Here is a 17094-nt window from a genome sequence, read left to right on the forward strand (position 1 = left end):
CCAGCACCTGCGGACCCTGCATACATTCGGGGACAGTTGCCGCTGGACTCCCTGGTGGTCGCAAATGCCCGCAAAAGGGCCAACTCCCAAACAACGGGTGAAGCTCCTCCCCCGGATAAGGAGTCCAAAGTGCTAGAGGCAGGGGGCAAAAGAGTTGCTGCACAGGCTGCCAACTTTTGGCGTATTGCAAATACACAGGCACTCTTGGCACGTTATGATAGGGCGCATTACGACACCCTAGAGCGAGTTTTAGAACACCTACCTTCGCAGTTTCAAGAGGGCACCAAACTGCTTATAGAAGAGGGAAAACTGATCTCCAATGCGGCCATAAAGTGCGCACTTGATGCAGCAGACACAGCAGCTAGGGCCATTAACACTAGCGTCATGCTGAGGCGACAGGCGTGGCTCCGCATATCGGGGTTTAAGCCTGACATACAAACAACCATACTAAATCAGCCCGTCAATCCTGATAGACTGTTTGGTCCAGATGTTGACACCACCCTTGAAAAGATTAAAAAAGACACCGAAACTGCTAAGTCTATGGGGGCACTGCAGTCACAACAGTTTCGGGGCAATAATTTTCGTCGCTCAGGTGCACGTGGAGTCACCAGAGGACAGATGGGTCAACAGTCACAGTTCTCTAGAGGTGGAGCACAATCCTCGTACCCCAAACAGAACAAGGGGGGTTACCGAGGAAACAGCACCAGAGGACGCGGCAGAGGGAACAACAACTCCCGCTCCTCTGCCCCAAGCAAACAGTGACTCTCTGTCACTGCCCCCCGACCACTTAACACCTGTCGGGGGGAGACTGCAGCAGTTCCTGCCCGTCTGGAGAAACATCACCACAGACAGGTGGGTGCTACAACTTGTACAGTACGGTTATTGTCTAGAGTTAACATCCACTCCACCCAACATTCCACCAAGGCAACGGCCTATGTCCGCAGAGCACTTGCACTTATTGCAGCAAGAGGTAGTGGTGATGCTGCAAAAAGGCGCAATCGAGCTCGTGCCAGTGGAGGAGGAAGGCACAGGGGTGTATTCCCTGTACTTCCTTATTCCAAAAAAGGACGGATCTCTCAGACCCATTCTGGATCTACGTCCCCTCAACCTGTATATACTGTCAGAACATTTCCATATGCTCACACTGCAACAGATTCTTTCCTTGTTAAACCAGGGGGACTTCTTAGGAACCTTGGACTTCAAGGATGCTTATTTCCACATACCACTACACCCATCCCACAGAAAATACCTCAGGTTCACTATCCAAGGCAAACATTATCAGTTCAAAGTCCTACCCTTCGGAGTCACCACAGCCCCAAGAGTGTTTACCAAGTGTCTGGCGACAGTAGCGGCGCACCTCAGGAGGCACGGCATCCATGTCTACCCCTACCTGGACGACTGGCTCGTTCAAGCCAAGTCAGAACAACAGTGCGCCGCGGACATGTCGCCTACCATTCACCTCCTTCACGATCTAGGTTTCTCGCTGAACTACCCAAAGTCGCACCTTCAGCCGGCACATGTCCGGCAGTTTCTAGGCGCGACGATCAATACCCTGACGGCAGTGGCTCAACCAAACCGAGTCAGGATAGACAGCATGCAGTCTCTAATCCAGAAATTCAGACCACAACACTCACTTCCAGCAAGAGTGTTCATGCAGTTGATAGGCATGATGGCCTCCTGCATCTTCATAGTCCCTCACGCACGGCTACATATGCGCCCGCTCCAGGAGTGCTTAGCAAATCAGTGGACACAGGCTCAGGGACAATTAACAGACCTAGTGTTGGTTACCAGTCGGGCATACGACTCTCTGCATTGGTGGACTCCACACAACCTTTGCAAGGGCCGACTGTTCCAGGAGCCAGTGCCACAGATTACCCTGACAACGGACGCATCTCTCCAGGGATGGGGAGCTCATCTGCTCGATTACACTGTGCAGGGACTATGGACGACGCAGCAACAGAAGATGCACATCAACTATCTGGAACTGATGGCGATCTTCATGGCACTCAAGTCCTTCATTGTACATCTGTGCAACAAGGTAGTGTTAGTCCGGACGGACAACATGACCGCGATGTACTACATTCAAAAGCAGGGGGGCACCCACTCGCCACAGCTGTCTCATCTGGCTCAGGGCATGTGGCGGTGGGCCATTCAGAGGAACATCTTCCTCATGGCAGAACACCTCCCGGGCAAGGACAATCTAATGGCGGATCTGCTCAGCAGACACAGCCATCAAATGCACGAGTGGGAGTTACACCCATCGGTACTCCACCCGTACTTCCAGCAGTGGGGTCATCCGGAGATAGACCTGTTTGCAACAAAGGAAAATGCAAAATGCCAACACTTTGCCGCCAGGTTCCCTCACCCACAGTCGCAGGGGAATGCGATATGGATGAACTGGTCAGGCAAATTTGCGTACGCTTTTCCGCCAGCCCCTCTGATACCGTTGGTGGCAAGAAAGCTAAGGCAGCACGCGATGACTTTCATCCTGGTTGCTCCAACATGGGCGCGCCAAGCATGGTACACCACGTTCCTCGAACTCTCAGTGGTGCCGCATCAAAGACTGCGCCTCACGCCCAGACTTTTGACGCAGAACCATGGAGAAATTCAGCATCCAGATCCGCAACAGCTCAACCTGGCGATCTGGCTCCTGAAGTCCTAGAGTTCGGATACCTTAACCTACCTCCAGAATGCATGAACATCATCAAGGAGGCAAGGAAGCCAACTACCAGAGCATGCTATGCTGCAAAATGGAAGCGTTTTGTCATTTACTGTACAGCCAATGACATCAACCCGCTAGATGCATCTATCCCTAACATCATTTGTTATCTGCTACATCTGTACAAGTGCAATCTAGCGTTCACTTCTATTCGGATACACCTATCCGCCATCGCAGCATATCTTCAGAATAGGCAGCATCTCTCTGTCTTCAGGGTGCCTGCCATTAAAGCTTTCCTTGAAGGTCTGAAACGAGTCATTCCCCCAAGAACACCGCCAGCTCCGGTGTGGAATCTCAATGTGGTCCTCACCAGACTGATGGGACCACCATTTGAACCACTGCACTCGTGTGAACTCCAGTTCCTAACGTGGAAAGTGGCTTTCCTAATCGCTATTACGTCGCTAAGGCGTGTTAGTGAGCTGCAAGCGCTCACAATCCAAGAGCCATTCATTCAGATTCATCCAAATAGGGTAGTGCTACGTACTAACCCCAAATTCCTTCCGAAGGTGGTGTCACAGTTTCATCTCAACCAAACTATTGACTTACCAGCATTCTTCCAAAACCCACAAACGGTGGCGGAAAGGATGCTCCATACGTTAGACGTACGGAGGGCGTTGATGTACTACATTGACAGAACACAACACTTTAGGAAAACAAAACAACTTTTTGTTGCCTTCTCACCACAACACAAAGGCAACCCTATTTCCAAAGCAGGAATAGCCAGGTGGATCGTTAAGTGCATCCAAATATGTTATCAAAAAGCCAAGCGCACTTTAACAATACCCCCAAGGGCGCACTCCACACGCAAATTGGGGGCATCCATGGCTTTCCTAGGGAACATTCCTTTAGAGGATATTTGCAGAGCAGCCACGTGGGTTACACCACATACCTTTACAAAACACTACTGTGTTGATGTACATTCCAAGCAGCAAGCTGCTGTAGGACAGGCTGTTCTCAAGACACTTTTTCAGGTTTCTGCAGCTGGCACGGGCAACCGCCGCTGATGGAGGGACTGCTATGTATTCTATGCTAAGATATGAATTTAGCAGCCCACATGCCTCGAACTGAATATGCTACTTACCAGTATGCATCTGTTCTTGGCATGTAGGGCTGCTAACATTCATATCGCCCACCCTCCTCCCCGGTGCCTGTCGCAGCTGCAGATATACTATTGTATTCAATCATTAGCATGGACATCCTTTACACTTTTCACTCCATCTTCTGCCACAATGGCGAAAAACAATCTGGGGATGGAGCCGATGCCCATGCGCACTGTAGTCCAGGGGAGGAGCCACCTATCTCAGGATACTTCGAAGACTCTTCCAGGACAACAATGTGCGATCATCCGGACCCAACACTAGGCGGCGATCTAATGCTAAGATATGAATGTTAGCAGCCCTACATGCCAAGAACAGATGCATACTGGTAAGTAGCATATTCATTTCTGTTGCTCCTAACAATACATGTCCCCACCGAAGTTCAATTAGGAGTTTAGACCCGTTTCTTTCTTAACTGTGATTATATAGCGTCCCCTGGATCTGACGTTTAAAAACTTAAACCAGTTTATAAACGCTTCTGACGTAACATAACTGGGTGCGAGTCTCTGGGCCACATGACTAATAATCGTTATTGTGGGGACACGCATGCTCGAACAGCACTTGTAATAAACAATTATTCGATTGATAATTTAAAGATTATTGAAATAAAATTGATTAATTTAAAAGTATTGTTTACTTTAATTACATTTATTTTTGTGTTTCAAACATGCGTTTTTTTTTAAACGAAGTGGTAGATTCCAGTAATATCAAAAATGATTAATTTGCGTGGATTAGTGATTCGTTATACAGAACGTAGCGGTTTGCCTTTGGTAGTGGTTTAGCCTTCGTGGTTTAGGCATACGCTGTTTAAGTGGTAGTTGTTTAGTCATACAACCAGGTCTCTAGAGCAATAATGGATTTGGACATTTTGGGGTCATTCAAAAATGTGTATACTGAGCAAAATTCTCTTTTGGATTTCAAGTAACTAAAATCGGGATATCACCAAGAGAAACTTAGCTATTAATAAGACTTAAGGATTACTATCTGCCAAGCACAGTAAGCCACAACTTTAGACTTGCACCCTTGTAAGGTACCCTCAGCTGAAAGGACACCCTGCTTTAATATTTCGTTTTAGAATTAACTTGCACTGCCTCCTGATGTCTGTGTCAAATCTGGCATTTTTGAAGTTTGTAATCTTGAAAAACCATTACATGGTATTAAGCTTGCTTAGATACAATTCTAGGATTGCTGTTCAAACAGCATCAGAAGTTGCTGTACAATAATTTCCATGAAAATCAGCAAAATGAATGTGGAAGAAGGTCTTCCGCCGAAATCACGGACAGCATTACTAATTAACTTTTATGATTGAGGTTACTATGTAATCTTAATGCTTGGACACTTAACAAGATTCGCTCCTATCCTTGGCTGCAGGAAAAATATACATCATACATACATACATACTGCCTGGTCAAGACACAAGTTTTCCTACTGCATTAACAAGACTCAAGTTCAAACATTATAACAACCTTAGTAAAGAAGAGAAGTGGAGCAAATCCAACTGTTGGAATTAACAAAAGGAACCTTTCGTGTCACAGACCAACTCTGACAAAGGGGGGACATAGTTCATGATGTGTATGCAGCTATCAAAATCTGTCCATCTATTCAAGTGCAAAAGAGATATTCAGGAATGTTACAATGTAACTTGCAACACGTTGGTTTTCAATTTCAAGACCTTCATGCAGCTGTCGATACGCCTTACTGGTAAACAGATGGGCCCGTGTGTTCCTATTAAAAGTGTTAAAACATACCCCAAGCAGGATAGGATAGGCCATGTGTTTCTCTGTCACTGATAGGGCAAACAGCTATTGCAGCCCAAATCACTTCTGACCAACAACATGCATATACTGCTAATCCAATAATGAGACTAGCAGTACCGCAGACCTAATTTGCTGTGTTTTCATTTATCCCAGACACGGGGAACATAACAGTTGCTTTGTCAATGCACTTCAACTACACTGCATTTTCAGAACTGGAACCTAACTCAAGTTTTGCTGATGCCCCTACACAACACTACACTACGGAGTACTGACAAGTCATTCTGCAACTGGGTGGCAAAACCTGCACCTCTTTATTCAAAGACAGGCAAACAATAAGGGCAGTTTGATTGATCATTATAAGATTCTCAGATAAATATCTGAAGATCAGAGAAACATTACTGAAAGATTTCTCAACAGTGACAGGCAAGCTGGGATGCTTGTTCATGTTTGATGAGGGACATTAGTTCTTCAGAATACAGAAATATGAAGTCTGCAATCACAATGGAATGTGAATATCACAAGCTCAAATAGCTAGAATGTTCATCCTTGGTGTTTGTGACTCAATCCCTCCACATACCTGAAACCGTCAATGCAGTGTTACAATTATGTAACTACATCCTCATGCAACTTCACCATCAAAAGAATATACAATCGGTATAAATATGACATTAGGACATTAAACCACGATTCAATTACACCTGCACTGGACTACTGTAATGTCCTACATTAAGGAACTCCTCAACTACATAAATACTTGATATACCCCAAACATTTCCTGCCAAATCAATTCCCAGTGTTAATTGCATGAAAAGGCACTTGTAAATTGAATACTTGTTCTGATCCACAAATCTATAAACGGCAAAGCATCTAAATGGCAGACTGATCTCATCACCATCACACAAGAAAGCACAACCAATCTGAACTTCCTCCATTAACTTGATTGATCATCCAGTTCACTAATCATCTCCCATTGCAGACTGAATAAATGGTCCTCTGAAACACTTTCTCAAAATCGCACTCCCCGCTAACTACTCTTTCAGGAAACAGAATACTTAACTTTACAAATGCTGTTTTGTCTAATAAGACTCCTACACCTAACTTGACCTGCAGCTTACTTTAAAATTTTTTTGAAGCTTAGGAAAAACGTGCAACACATTCTTAAACTATATCAAATAAATCACTGGGATCAAATGAGATTTTTTTTAAAATGATTGTTAGTGAGTAAATCCATTTTATAACCATGAACAAAGGGAGATGCTAATTCTTGGAAATCACAAAATCTTCAGCAAAAATGTCGCTGGCCCTACAATTAGGTGAATTTCAAATCACCTACGTTTTGCCTAATGTACAAACTTTACACTTCGTAAAGCTCTGACAAAGTTTTGTCTTCCAAAAAAGGTTTTTCAGAAGATCCACAACACTCGCAAAAAAATGTATAAATCCAAGCAAACTCTCCCAATAAGAGAGGGCTTTTGCTAAGATTAGTTTCCTCCACAAAATATTTTTGCTGAATTTTTTTAATCTGAACATTCGCAAATATTGCAGAGCTTGCAAAGTTTTGAAAATCAACTATGACATTTTACGGGGAAAATCTTTACAACTTTGCATTGCCGTAGCAAGATCTGCATCAATGCACTGGAAGGGATTACGAATGGTCCATGTTTTACAAGAGATTCCAGAATGCTTCAAAAACCCTGGAGGGGAGAGGATATGCCATGGCACTTAGGCAGAGTGGAATACATACCTGGGTTACGGTCCAGTTGAGTAGCGAGCCTAGTATTGGAGTGATCAACCCTTTTAGTGCTGCCAGAAGGAAAAAGATTAATATTTGGTTAGATAGTGGATTCAGCAGATGTGTTTGTACTAGAACATTCTGGCTTCCCATTGTGTTTAACAGTATAACTCTCCACCTGTGTTACCTTGTGTGCTTCTCAGAACAAATTAGTAGTATTCAAGACATGAAGAACAGATGCAAACTCAGATAAAGCCACACTTCAATGAAAATCTGCATCACCCACAGTGGACCAAAGCCAAACTTTAGGCCTTTGGCTGGCTGACAGATGGCTAGTATGAGCAGGCAGACAATGTCTATTTTACATTTACAGTTTGTTTTGTAAAACATATCCCACTTTCCAAATACAGCACTTGCAGGTCCAACACTGGACACTTACTTGTAGTCTCGCTCCCAAAATTTGACAGGTCGAGCATATGAGGTGATGAACACAGCACTGCCCAGGAGTGGGTTCAGAGGGGTGGAGAAGAGGGCGGACAGCACCGCTTGCACAAACAGCATGGCTGAGTCTGATGGGGAGAAAAAGTCAAGGAATACAGTCCACAAACCCGAACCAGAAAGAAACATGATTTCATAAAAAGCCGGTCATACCCAATAAACTGGCAATTTAATTGACAATTCTTCACGTAAAGGCTGAATAAAAGAATCTACCCTTCTGCTTCAACAATTGTTCTCTGTTGTATCTATCACATCTCTATAGTTTTGGTACTGTGGCTCTTTTGCAGTAGAGGGTGGAAAATAATGTCGTGCTACTACACTAGTAATAAATATCAAAATACATATTTTGAATCTGTAAGGCTCTTAGATTGCTATGCATCATGCCGCAGGGCACAACTGTGTAAGTATGGAGCATTTGTTTTTCTGTCATTCAGTGCGTAACAAAAAAAAGAAACAGCCATTAGTATTGACCTTTCAGGAAAGGTACTGCAAAAGTACTTTACTTTCCATAAACATAAAAACTTGTACAAGTATGAACAGAAAAAGTAAACGGGCATTGGCAAGCCAATAGGTCTCACCTATGCAAAAGCTATTGGCTTTGTCAATATGTTTTAGCCATGTTGTACACCTGTACAGCATGTCTAAAAGTTAGTGGGGTAAAGAAGAGTGGCATGGAGTGGCGTAAAGTGGACTAGAACAGTGTTACAGAGTGGAGTAAAGAGTCGTGGAGTGGCGTAGAGTTGAGTGGCATGGAGCGGAATGAAGATGAGTGTCATGGAGTGGCATAGAGTGAAGTGATGTGGAGGGAGTAGTATGTTGTAGAGTGGAAGGGTGTAGATGGAGTCGTTTTGAATGACACAGAAGTGTAAAGTGTCAGAGTTGAGTATTGTAGAATGGTGTGGCATAGTGTCGTGGAGTGGTATACAGCTGAGTGGGCTGGAGGGTGTGGTGTAGAGCAGAGTAGATCATCGTACAGTGGAGTGGCATAGAGTCGAGTAGTGAAGGATAATGGCAGAATGGAGAATTATTGCAGGGCCGAGTTGAGTGGCATAGTGTCAAAGAGTGGAGTAATGGATTGGAGCAGTGTGTCGTAGAATAGAATGGCGTAGAGTGGCATAAAGAGAGTTGTGTAGAGCGTTGTAGGGTGCTGTAGTGTCCTAGAGGGGCATAGAGTGGAGTAGAGACTTGTAGAGTGGTGTGACATGGAGTGGAGTAGAGTTTATTGGAGTAGAGAGTCAGAGTGTAGAGCTGTGGAGTAGAGTGCCTAGACAACAGCTGTGGAGTAGAGTGCCTAGACAACAGGGGCGTAAAGTACAGTGGTGCAGAGTAGATTGGTGTAGAGTGCATTGGTTTTGAGTAAAGTAGTGTAAACTGCATGGAGTAGAGTGCAGTAATGTAGAATAGTGCACAGTAGATTGCATTGGTGTAGAGTTCAATGGCATAGAGTGGGTTGGAGCAGAGTGAACTAGAACGCATAGAGTGCAGTGGCATAGAGTAGATTGTTTCAGAGTATATTTATCATATACAATTTTTTGTTTCCGCCACACATCTAAATTACCGAAACACGTGATTCATATCTGCACAGTTCATTTACGGACCTTCACATTTTTTGTGTATTAGAAAACAAAATAACATTGCACAGCCTTCTGACGAGCACATCTTCAGTAGCCAGCATGATTGTCACGTAAATCCTCTCACTTTGAAGTCAGAGAACTAAAACTAAATATAGGGCTCCCTGGAAGACAAAGCCTGACATTTGGTCTCGGTCTTTGACTGCACAGCAAATGTGACAAGATAAGAAAAAGATTTAAAAGCTTGTTTAAAGAAATCCAATACTGGTGGAAAAATACAATAAATAAAGTTTGGGCAAGGGAAGAATTTAACTCAAGCTGGACAGTGTAACATAAACACACCAAATAGAATGCAAGCAAATGTTAGTTACAAACCACAAAGCCATTGGTAGGCAATGGGCAGTACGCATTCCCAGGGAAGCTTTCTGAATGTCCCCAAGATGTTGTTCGCAAACCAGACATCTGTGCTGTCTGAATACTTCGACCTAAAAATCATACACTCAAAAGCAAAAGAGCAGAGCTGGCTAGGTTTAAGCAGTTAAACAACTGAGGCTAAAGAAGCAACCAAATGTATGTGGTAACAGGAATTTATTGCAGTCAATGTCAGAAGGCTAAAGCCTAAAAAAAAACCTGAAAATGATGTAAAGCTTCCCTAAAAGACCAGACAGACTTTCGTTTTCCATTCCTCTTTTAAATCATTCCACGTTGTACAACACAGCATTTGTTTAGTGCAAAATTGACAGCACTGGGACAAAGTCCTTACATCAGTGCAAACTACTCACACTGGCCACTAGCGTCAGATCCTCACTGACCACCAACAGTTTGTTGCATGCCACAACAGTGACATCTGTCCCCAACGCTTCACAGTACAAGAATATACCACTTCTTTGGTAGAGCCTCTTCCATACACTGTCCCCGGTAGATCCTCACAGTTTCCAACAATCCAAGCTCCTTGTAATGTCCACTCATGAAGAGGATTCAAACCACCCACCAATGAAAGCTCCTTTTACTGTCCACCAGTACTAAAATCTCACACATGCACCATCCTGCACTACACATGGTCTCATGTGTTCATCAATACTCCGCTAGAAGGCAATTTGGGAGTTTAACCTCCATCACAGGAGTTCTGAGAGGCCAACCAATTGTGATTGTTCTTAAGCAAAATGATAATCACATTCCCGACTAACCTCTATCATTTCTGCTTTCTGTAACACTACACATCTCACTGCTTTTAATGCACTACAATTATTCCACACTGTGCCTCTCCTACTATAGTCACTCCCCTCTTCAGTCAATCTTTTCACTCGAACATGCCACTTTACCCTCTTCCTTGATCGTACCAACTGTCTATCGTGCTTCCACTCTTTCCTTCATGTCTGTTTTTTGTTTCCACTTTCATTTGTCATCGCTTAACCTTTCATTCTCTTCTCTCTCCATCCTCTATTTCTTCTAAGGCAGGGCATCCACAACCAGGGTCCTTCAACTGCCCAGCCTACATGTCCAACTAGATACAGGGTACTCTGTGCCTCACGTTTCCAGTCAAAACTCTGGTCATGGAAGAGAGGAATGCATGTTTAAGGGCCATGCCACAGCTACTTGCACGTCCTGGCAATGTTCTGTTGGAGGTAGTGTCTTCGAAAGGAATGTAGGGTTCTACTTTGTTTCATCTAGTACATATAAACTTAGTCACTGCCTTACTAAATGTTGTAATAGTGAGATCAGAACACATGGTGTGCATGTCCATGATTCACAGTGCTAATCATTAATTTTGTAAGATCCTCATCGTCTAATGCAAGATCAACATTCATTGCATTAGTGATGATTACTTAGTATCTACATCCGCCACAAGGTATCAAACAGTCCCCTCACCCCAGGCCCATTACTCATGCAAACCGCACCTTCAGCTCCCCCTTCCCAGGAGATCAAAATACCAATGACAACAAGACAATATATCACATGTGCTGTAAACTGACACAAAAGGATACGAGGGACAGCAAAGGGCTGAGCGAAGGCATGAAACGCTGAACCCCAGGTGATTTGCCAGGGTGCAATATAGGTAAGGACGAAGCGCAACTTGTATAGTAAGTCCCAGAGCTGTAGGAAGAAGAAAATACATACATGAATTCACAGAATTGGGACCAATAGTGTTTATCCTGGCCCTTTTCACAATAGAAATCTCAGTTATTAAGGTAAGTAATAAAACGCTTATGTTGAAAGGGATAAAAAAAGTTACTCACTTGCAATTACAGTACTTCAGCATTGGTAAGTTTTAGATTCACATGCTTGAAAATATTCTATGGCTGGGAACCCTAAATAACCAATGTTAAATACCAGTGGCTAACTGAGTTGTGCCATCTTCCTCGCTACTTCATAGGAACCGCTTGTTATCAAGAAAAAGCAAGCAATTGCAAAACCAATAGGTCTGAGTTAAATGCGACAGTGCATGCAAACATGTATTCAGAAAGATTTTCCCATTTCCCATCTTTTAGATAGCATGCAGACCTATGGACTTTAACAAAGCTTGGTGGTGATGATGGAGCAGATTTCACCTGGAGTCAGGCATTGTTTATTTTTGTGCTTCAGACAGACTGCATTTAAATTGCCACACACATTTTGGTGCAAGTGAAAACACATGGCACATAAGACATGAAATGAGGCCTATTCAGTCTGAAATGCTTTTGGTGAATTAACATGTGTTTTTGCAGTGTAGAGAAAAGTGGCCTTTTTAGCTTTGAAGATTAATCGAAAGTGTTTCTCTTTTCCCAGCTCATCCTTGTAATCTAAATTCACTATTCCTGTCTTAAAAGACTTTGGCTTGTTGCATATTTTGATAAATATTTCAGTTAATAACACCTCTTTTTATAAAGTGTGTGAATTAACAAATGTACCAAACACTACACTGGGCTAAATGCTTTTTGCATGAAAAGCTATCTAAAACACTAAAGCATGTTGCTGTGTGCGCTGTATTAACTGGGTGCGCTGTATTAGCTGTGTGCGCTGTATTAACTGTGTGCGATTTTAAAATTTACACTAATGCATAATAATGCTATGCTGTACATTGCACATTTTTGCATGTTGTACATAACCAATCATAAAAGCTGCTTTAAACTAATAGCTTGGCTAGGTAAACATTTATAAGGGGTATTAGTATGAGGGAGGGAAACCTAATGGGCTTATTTACATGAAATTAATATTCTCTTTGTGTCTGTTTTGTTTTTGGGCCTACAATTAAATGGCTGCCTGTGAATCCAGCAAGGCTATGACTTGCATTAAAGAGAAGAGAGCATGCGCAAACACCAGCTTGAATCAAACTGCGGAAGAGTCAAGGCCACTGTGAACTGTACATTCTTGTGATTGTGCCAATGTACCAGTTAACTAAAGTATACTTCTAGCCTGTACTGTGGAAGGAAGAGAATTAGAATGAAACATTTTTCCTAGCAAATGTTGCAAACTTATAAAATGTATTTACTCATGTATGCTTCTTTTGTTAAAACTGGTATAATCAGGATTTTAAAATGAGTCAGGATAGTGAGACCTCATGCCATCATGGCTGACCAATCACGTACAAGTTTTCCTGAAGATGCAACATCTTTGTGTAGTCTGCCAAGAATTAGAGTATAAATAATGACCTCCCTGGAGGCGTGGTTGGCTACCAGGCTCATTAGGCTTCAGGGGGGCGTGTGAGTTCTAGAGAGAAGGAACAGATTAGACCAGACATTCAATGGGTTAGGGACGAGATCATCACGGGTGCAGGCTGGGGCGTCCGAGGAGAGTCAGGTGGGGGGTTCCCTGGTAATTTTTTTCCAAAGTCCTTGCACGTCATATTTTGGCACTGCAGGCCACATTCCTTTGAGGTCTGGTGAAGGAGGGGCTGCTTGCTCTTTAGAGACAGACAGAACAGAGAGTGCAGCTGATTAGGATAGAATTATATGCTAAACTTTAAGTTTATGCTTTGACTAATTATTTAGTTCTGAAAAGATTTTACTTATGCATTTAGTTCTCTTAATGGGAGATTTTTGTAAACTATTTAATTATTGATTAGCCTTGCAAGACTTTGACTGATATTTCGAGCCACATTTTCTTTCCTACATGTAATGCTTGTATGCAGAATGTAATGTGTTCTGTATTAATGCTATTTTTCCTGTTTTCCAAATTCTGTAACCTGGTTGATATTTTACTAATGAATAAAGGGTCAGAGAAAAACGTAACTTTTGACTAGAAAATAAACCCTTTAAAATACTCAACAACTCTCTTTATTGGCTTAAATAATAATTGCATTTTTGACTGTTCAGGTTTATTTAAATCTCCTGAAGGTAATACATAGAGTGTGAAGGGCCCAACACCTTTTTCAGCGGTAAATTAGAGGTAGCATGAGGGTTTTGCATTGAGAAATTACCAGAAGAAATTACCGCTCTATCAGTGATAGCAGTAGTCAAACTGTTCTTGTATTACTGATATTGGAGGCAACCATCGGTGATGGTACTGGCGAGTATGGTGATATTAAAGATATTATTAGCGATACTGTGCAATGGTAGCATTATTGGAGTTCTTGGTTTAGGTGGTATTGATGGCAGTGGCTGTGATGTAGGCAGTACTGGTGGTGTGGTTATATGAGTGGTATTAGTGGTGGTACTGGTATTGCGGTAGTCATATGTGATCCTGGTAGTGGTGGCATTGACAATGGTGGAACCCGTGGAAATAGTGGTAGTATCGGTGATGGCAATATTTGTAGTTGTGTGTAGTTAATGGGCATATAAGTGGAGGCATTTGTTTTATTGGTATGGGGTTGTGTATTCATGGTGGTATTGGTGGTGAGCAGCATTGGGGTGATGGTAGTAAGGGACTAGTGGTTGTGGTATTGGTGATGATATTGTGCTTATGAAATTGGGGATAGTACCGACGGTGTGGTATTGGTTTTGGGGTTATTGCTGGTAGTAATGGTCGATATGTATTTGTGTTTGTGGTATTAGTTGTTTGGGGAAAAGGTAGTGACGGTATTGATGATGGTGACATTGGGCGTAATTCTACTGGTGATACTGGTAGCAGTGGTGCCATTAGTGGAGAAGGTATTGTTGGTGATGGTGGTGTGCTATTGGTGGTAATGGTATTGTTTTTATTGTTACTGGAGTATCAATGGTTGAGGCAGTAATGAATTGGTGAAGGGGATTTTGGTGATGTCATTAGTCATGGTGGTACCGTTATTAGGGTTTATTAATGATTTTGGTATTGGAGGTGGTACTGGAGCTGTGGTATTGGTGACAGCTGGTGGTACTTGAGTTATTGGAATTTGTGGAGGCTTTAATGACAGCATTACTGGGGCAGGTAGTAATGTGGGACTGGTGGTATTGGATGTCTTTCTGATGGTAGTGATGGTATTCATTGTGTTACTGGCTGTGTTACTAGAGGGATATTGCTATTGGTGGTGCTATTAGTGATTGAATCGGCAGTGGTGACACACTTGTTGTGGAGTTATTGGTGGTGTCATTATGCTAATGAAGTGTTAAGAGTGGTTGTGGTGTTGCGATGGTTGTACTTGTTGTAGTGCTGGTGATATTGGTTATAGTCAAGGAATTGGCAGTGGAGTAGAATGCATTGGTAGATATACTGATGGCGGTTTGATTTTTTTGGTGGTGTGGGACTAGAATTGTGGCAGTGGAATTATTCAGGGGTATTAGTACTCCATTTGCCGAAAAGAGTGCTTTCTGTACTGAAATGAATGCTACAGAGGTGTGATGATTGAGTGGTATGTTGGATTTGTGGCGTTACTAGTGGTGGTGTTAGTGTGGGATGAGTGGTATAGCTATTGTGGTGGTGGTACTGGTAGTGTTGGTATCAATTACCATGGTGGCATTCATAGCTTTGGTAGTGAGTTCTTGGTGGTACTTATGAGGATGGTATAGATATATTTGGCATTTGTGATCATACTGGTTTTTTATTGGCATTCTTTTTGTGAATATGGTGTTGTGGTATTGGTGGTCTGGGTGATTGGTGTTAGTGGTGGTAGCATGCAACTGGAGATGCTGATAATGGTATGTTGGTGGTACTGCTCTGATTTTAGTAGTGAAAGTGGTGATGGTATTGGGGGGATGGCAGTGTGTGGTATTGGCAGTGATATTACTGCTATTGGTGGAGTTGAAACTGGCAGTGGTATTATATGTACGAAGGGATGTGAGTGAGAAGCTGGGTTTCTGTTGCAGTAACCCCCCCCCCCACACACTTTTTACAAGGCTACTGATTCACTTTGACTTGATGTGCCCTGGGTCCCTGCCAATCAGGTTCCCAGGACCTGTGTTCTTTCCCCAAAACTGTACCCAATTGGAATCTCTGGCCACAGGTCAGCCCCTGGTAAATGGTACCACAGGTACCCAGGGCACTGTGACCAGGGAAGACTTCTAAGGGCTGCAGCACTTATTGTGCCACCCTTAGAGGCCCTGTACCTTTACATTCACACACTGCCTTTGCAGGCTGCATGTCTTGGTGTGGAACAAAGTGAAAAGTCGACATGGCACACATCCCTGTGTGCCATGCATACAACTCACTGCCCTGGCATAGATCAGTCACCCCTCTGGCTGGGAGCACTATACCTCACTTTGATATAGTATATACAGAGTCAGCTTCCTACAATGTGGTATTGTGGGACATCATTGGAGGTGGTAGGGTTGGATTCCCGCCGATGTTGATATTGGCAATGGCATGGTAGTATTGACAAGGGTATTTCTATTAGTAGACATGGTGTTGGTACTGTTGATATAATGATGCCGGAGCTGGTGGTTGTGGTACTACAGGGTACTGTTGTGATGGCACTGGTAGCAGTACTGGTTCCTTTCGGTGCCACTGTTATGGTACTTGTGGTAAAGGGGAAACTGATGTTTGTGTAGGTAGTAGTGTCTGTGTGTGGTATTAGTAGTGATGCTGTATTGGTGTGACGGACCTCATCTGGTAGAGAGGATCTAGCAGCAGATTCCATTAGAATCCTTCCCAGGCGCCAGAATAGATGAGTAATTTTTTTCAGCAGTACCTTCGCGGTAGAGGGCATTGAGCAACTCTGCAGCGATGTCGTCTCCAGAATGTGATGTCAACGGAGTCCATATAAGCACTCCCCAATGCGCTGTCTGTTTCTTTGTTACCATTTCCGTGCCAACAACGCAGGGCTATGTCGAGAAAATCTCAGGAAACAGTGTGACCAAAAAGGATAAATATTGTATCAACAAGTACAGATAGAAAGAACCGCAGTAGAATGTAAAGAGGGGATCTAGGAGACCACAGGGCTCTCAGTTCGCAGAGTGGGGAAGAACGGGTGGGTCGATAAGTACTCTGCAGCTAGATCCTGTCTCTCCCAGATAAGATGTTACCAAAGGTAAGTAACTTGTCCATCTGATAAAGACATCTAGCCGCAGATTCCTAATTTTAGAATCAGATACACAAGCAATACGATCATCGGAGGAAGGATTGCAAACCGACCTCACCAAAGATCCCCAAATATGATAAGCCGGTTCAAAAGACAGAAGGGACCAGACTATCTGAAAAATGATAGGTGAAGTAAGATGTTCATCGAAGCGCTGATCTCCAAGAAGGACAATGGAAAGCCCGTAGGGAGTAGAAAGCTACAAGACCATGAGATACACAGTATACAACCAGTAAAAGAGGCAGCCCCAAAAGGGGATGCAACCTACAATCGGGGAATGCAATTGGACCAAGGCCAATAGTCCATAGAGTCCAG

At 43.3% G+C, this 17094-nt stretch overlaps 1 protein-coding gene across 3 annotated transcripts in view; it reads right to left on the reverse strand.

Moving 5' to 3' along the window:
• Positions 1–17094, reverse strand: part of PCNX3 (pecanex 3) — a 713235-nt gene that overhangs the window by 277760 nt on the left and 418381 nt on the right. For all 3 annotated transcript variants that reach the window (XM_078660716.1, XM_078660718.1, XM_078660717.1), the window contains exons 23-25: positions 11360–11468; positions 7745–7874; positions 7318–7376 (exon numbers count right to left, since the gene is read on the reverse strand). In XM_078660716.1, the coding sequence (XP_078516842.1) occupies positions 7318–7376; positions 7745–7874; positions 11360–11468 (298 nt within the window). The remainder of the gene's footprint in view (positions 1–7317; positions 7377–7744; positions 7875–11359; positions 11469–17094) is intronic.

Source organism: Lissotriton helveticus, chromosome 9 (genome assembly GCF_964261635.1).
Source record: "Lissotriton helveticus chromosome 9, aLisHel1.1, whole genome shotgun sequence".
NCBI lineage: Eukaryota > Metazoa > Chordata > Amphibia > Caudata > Salamandridae > Lissotriton > Lissotriton helveticus.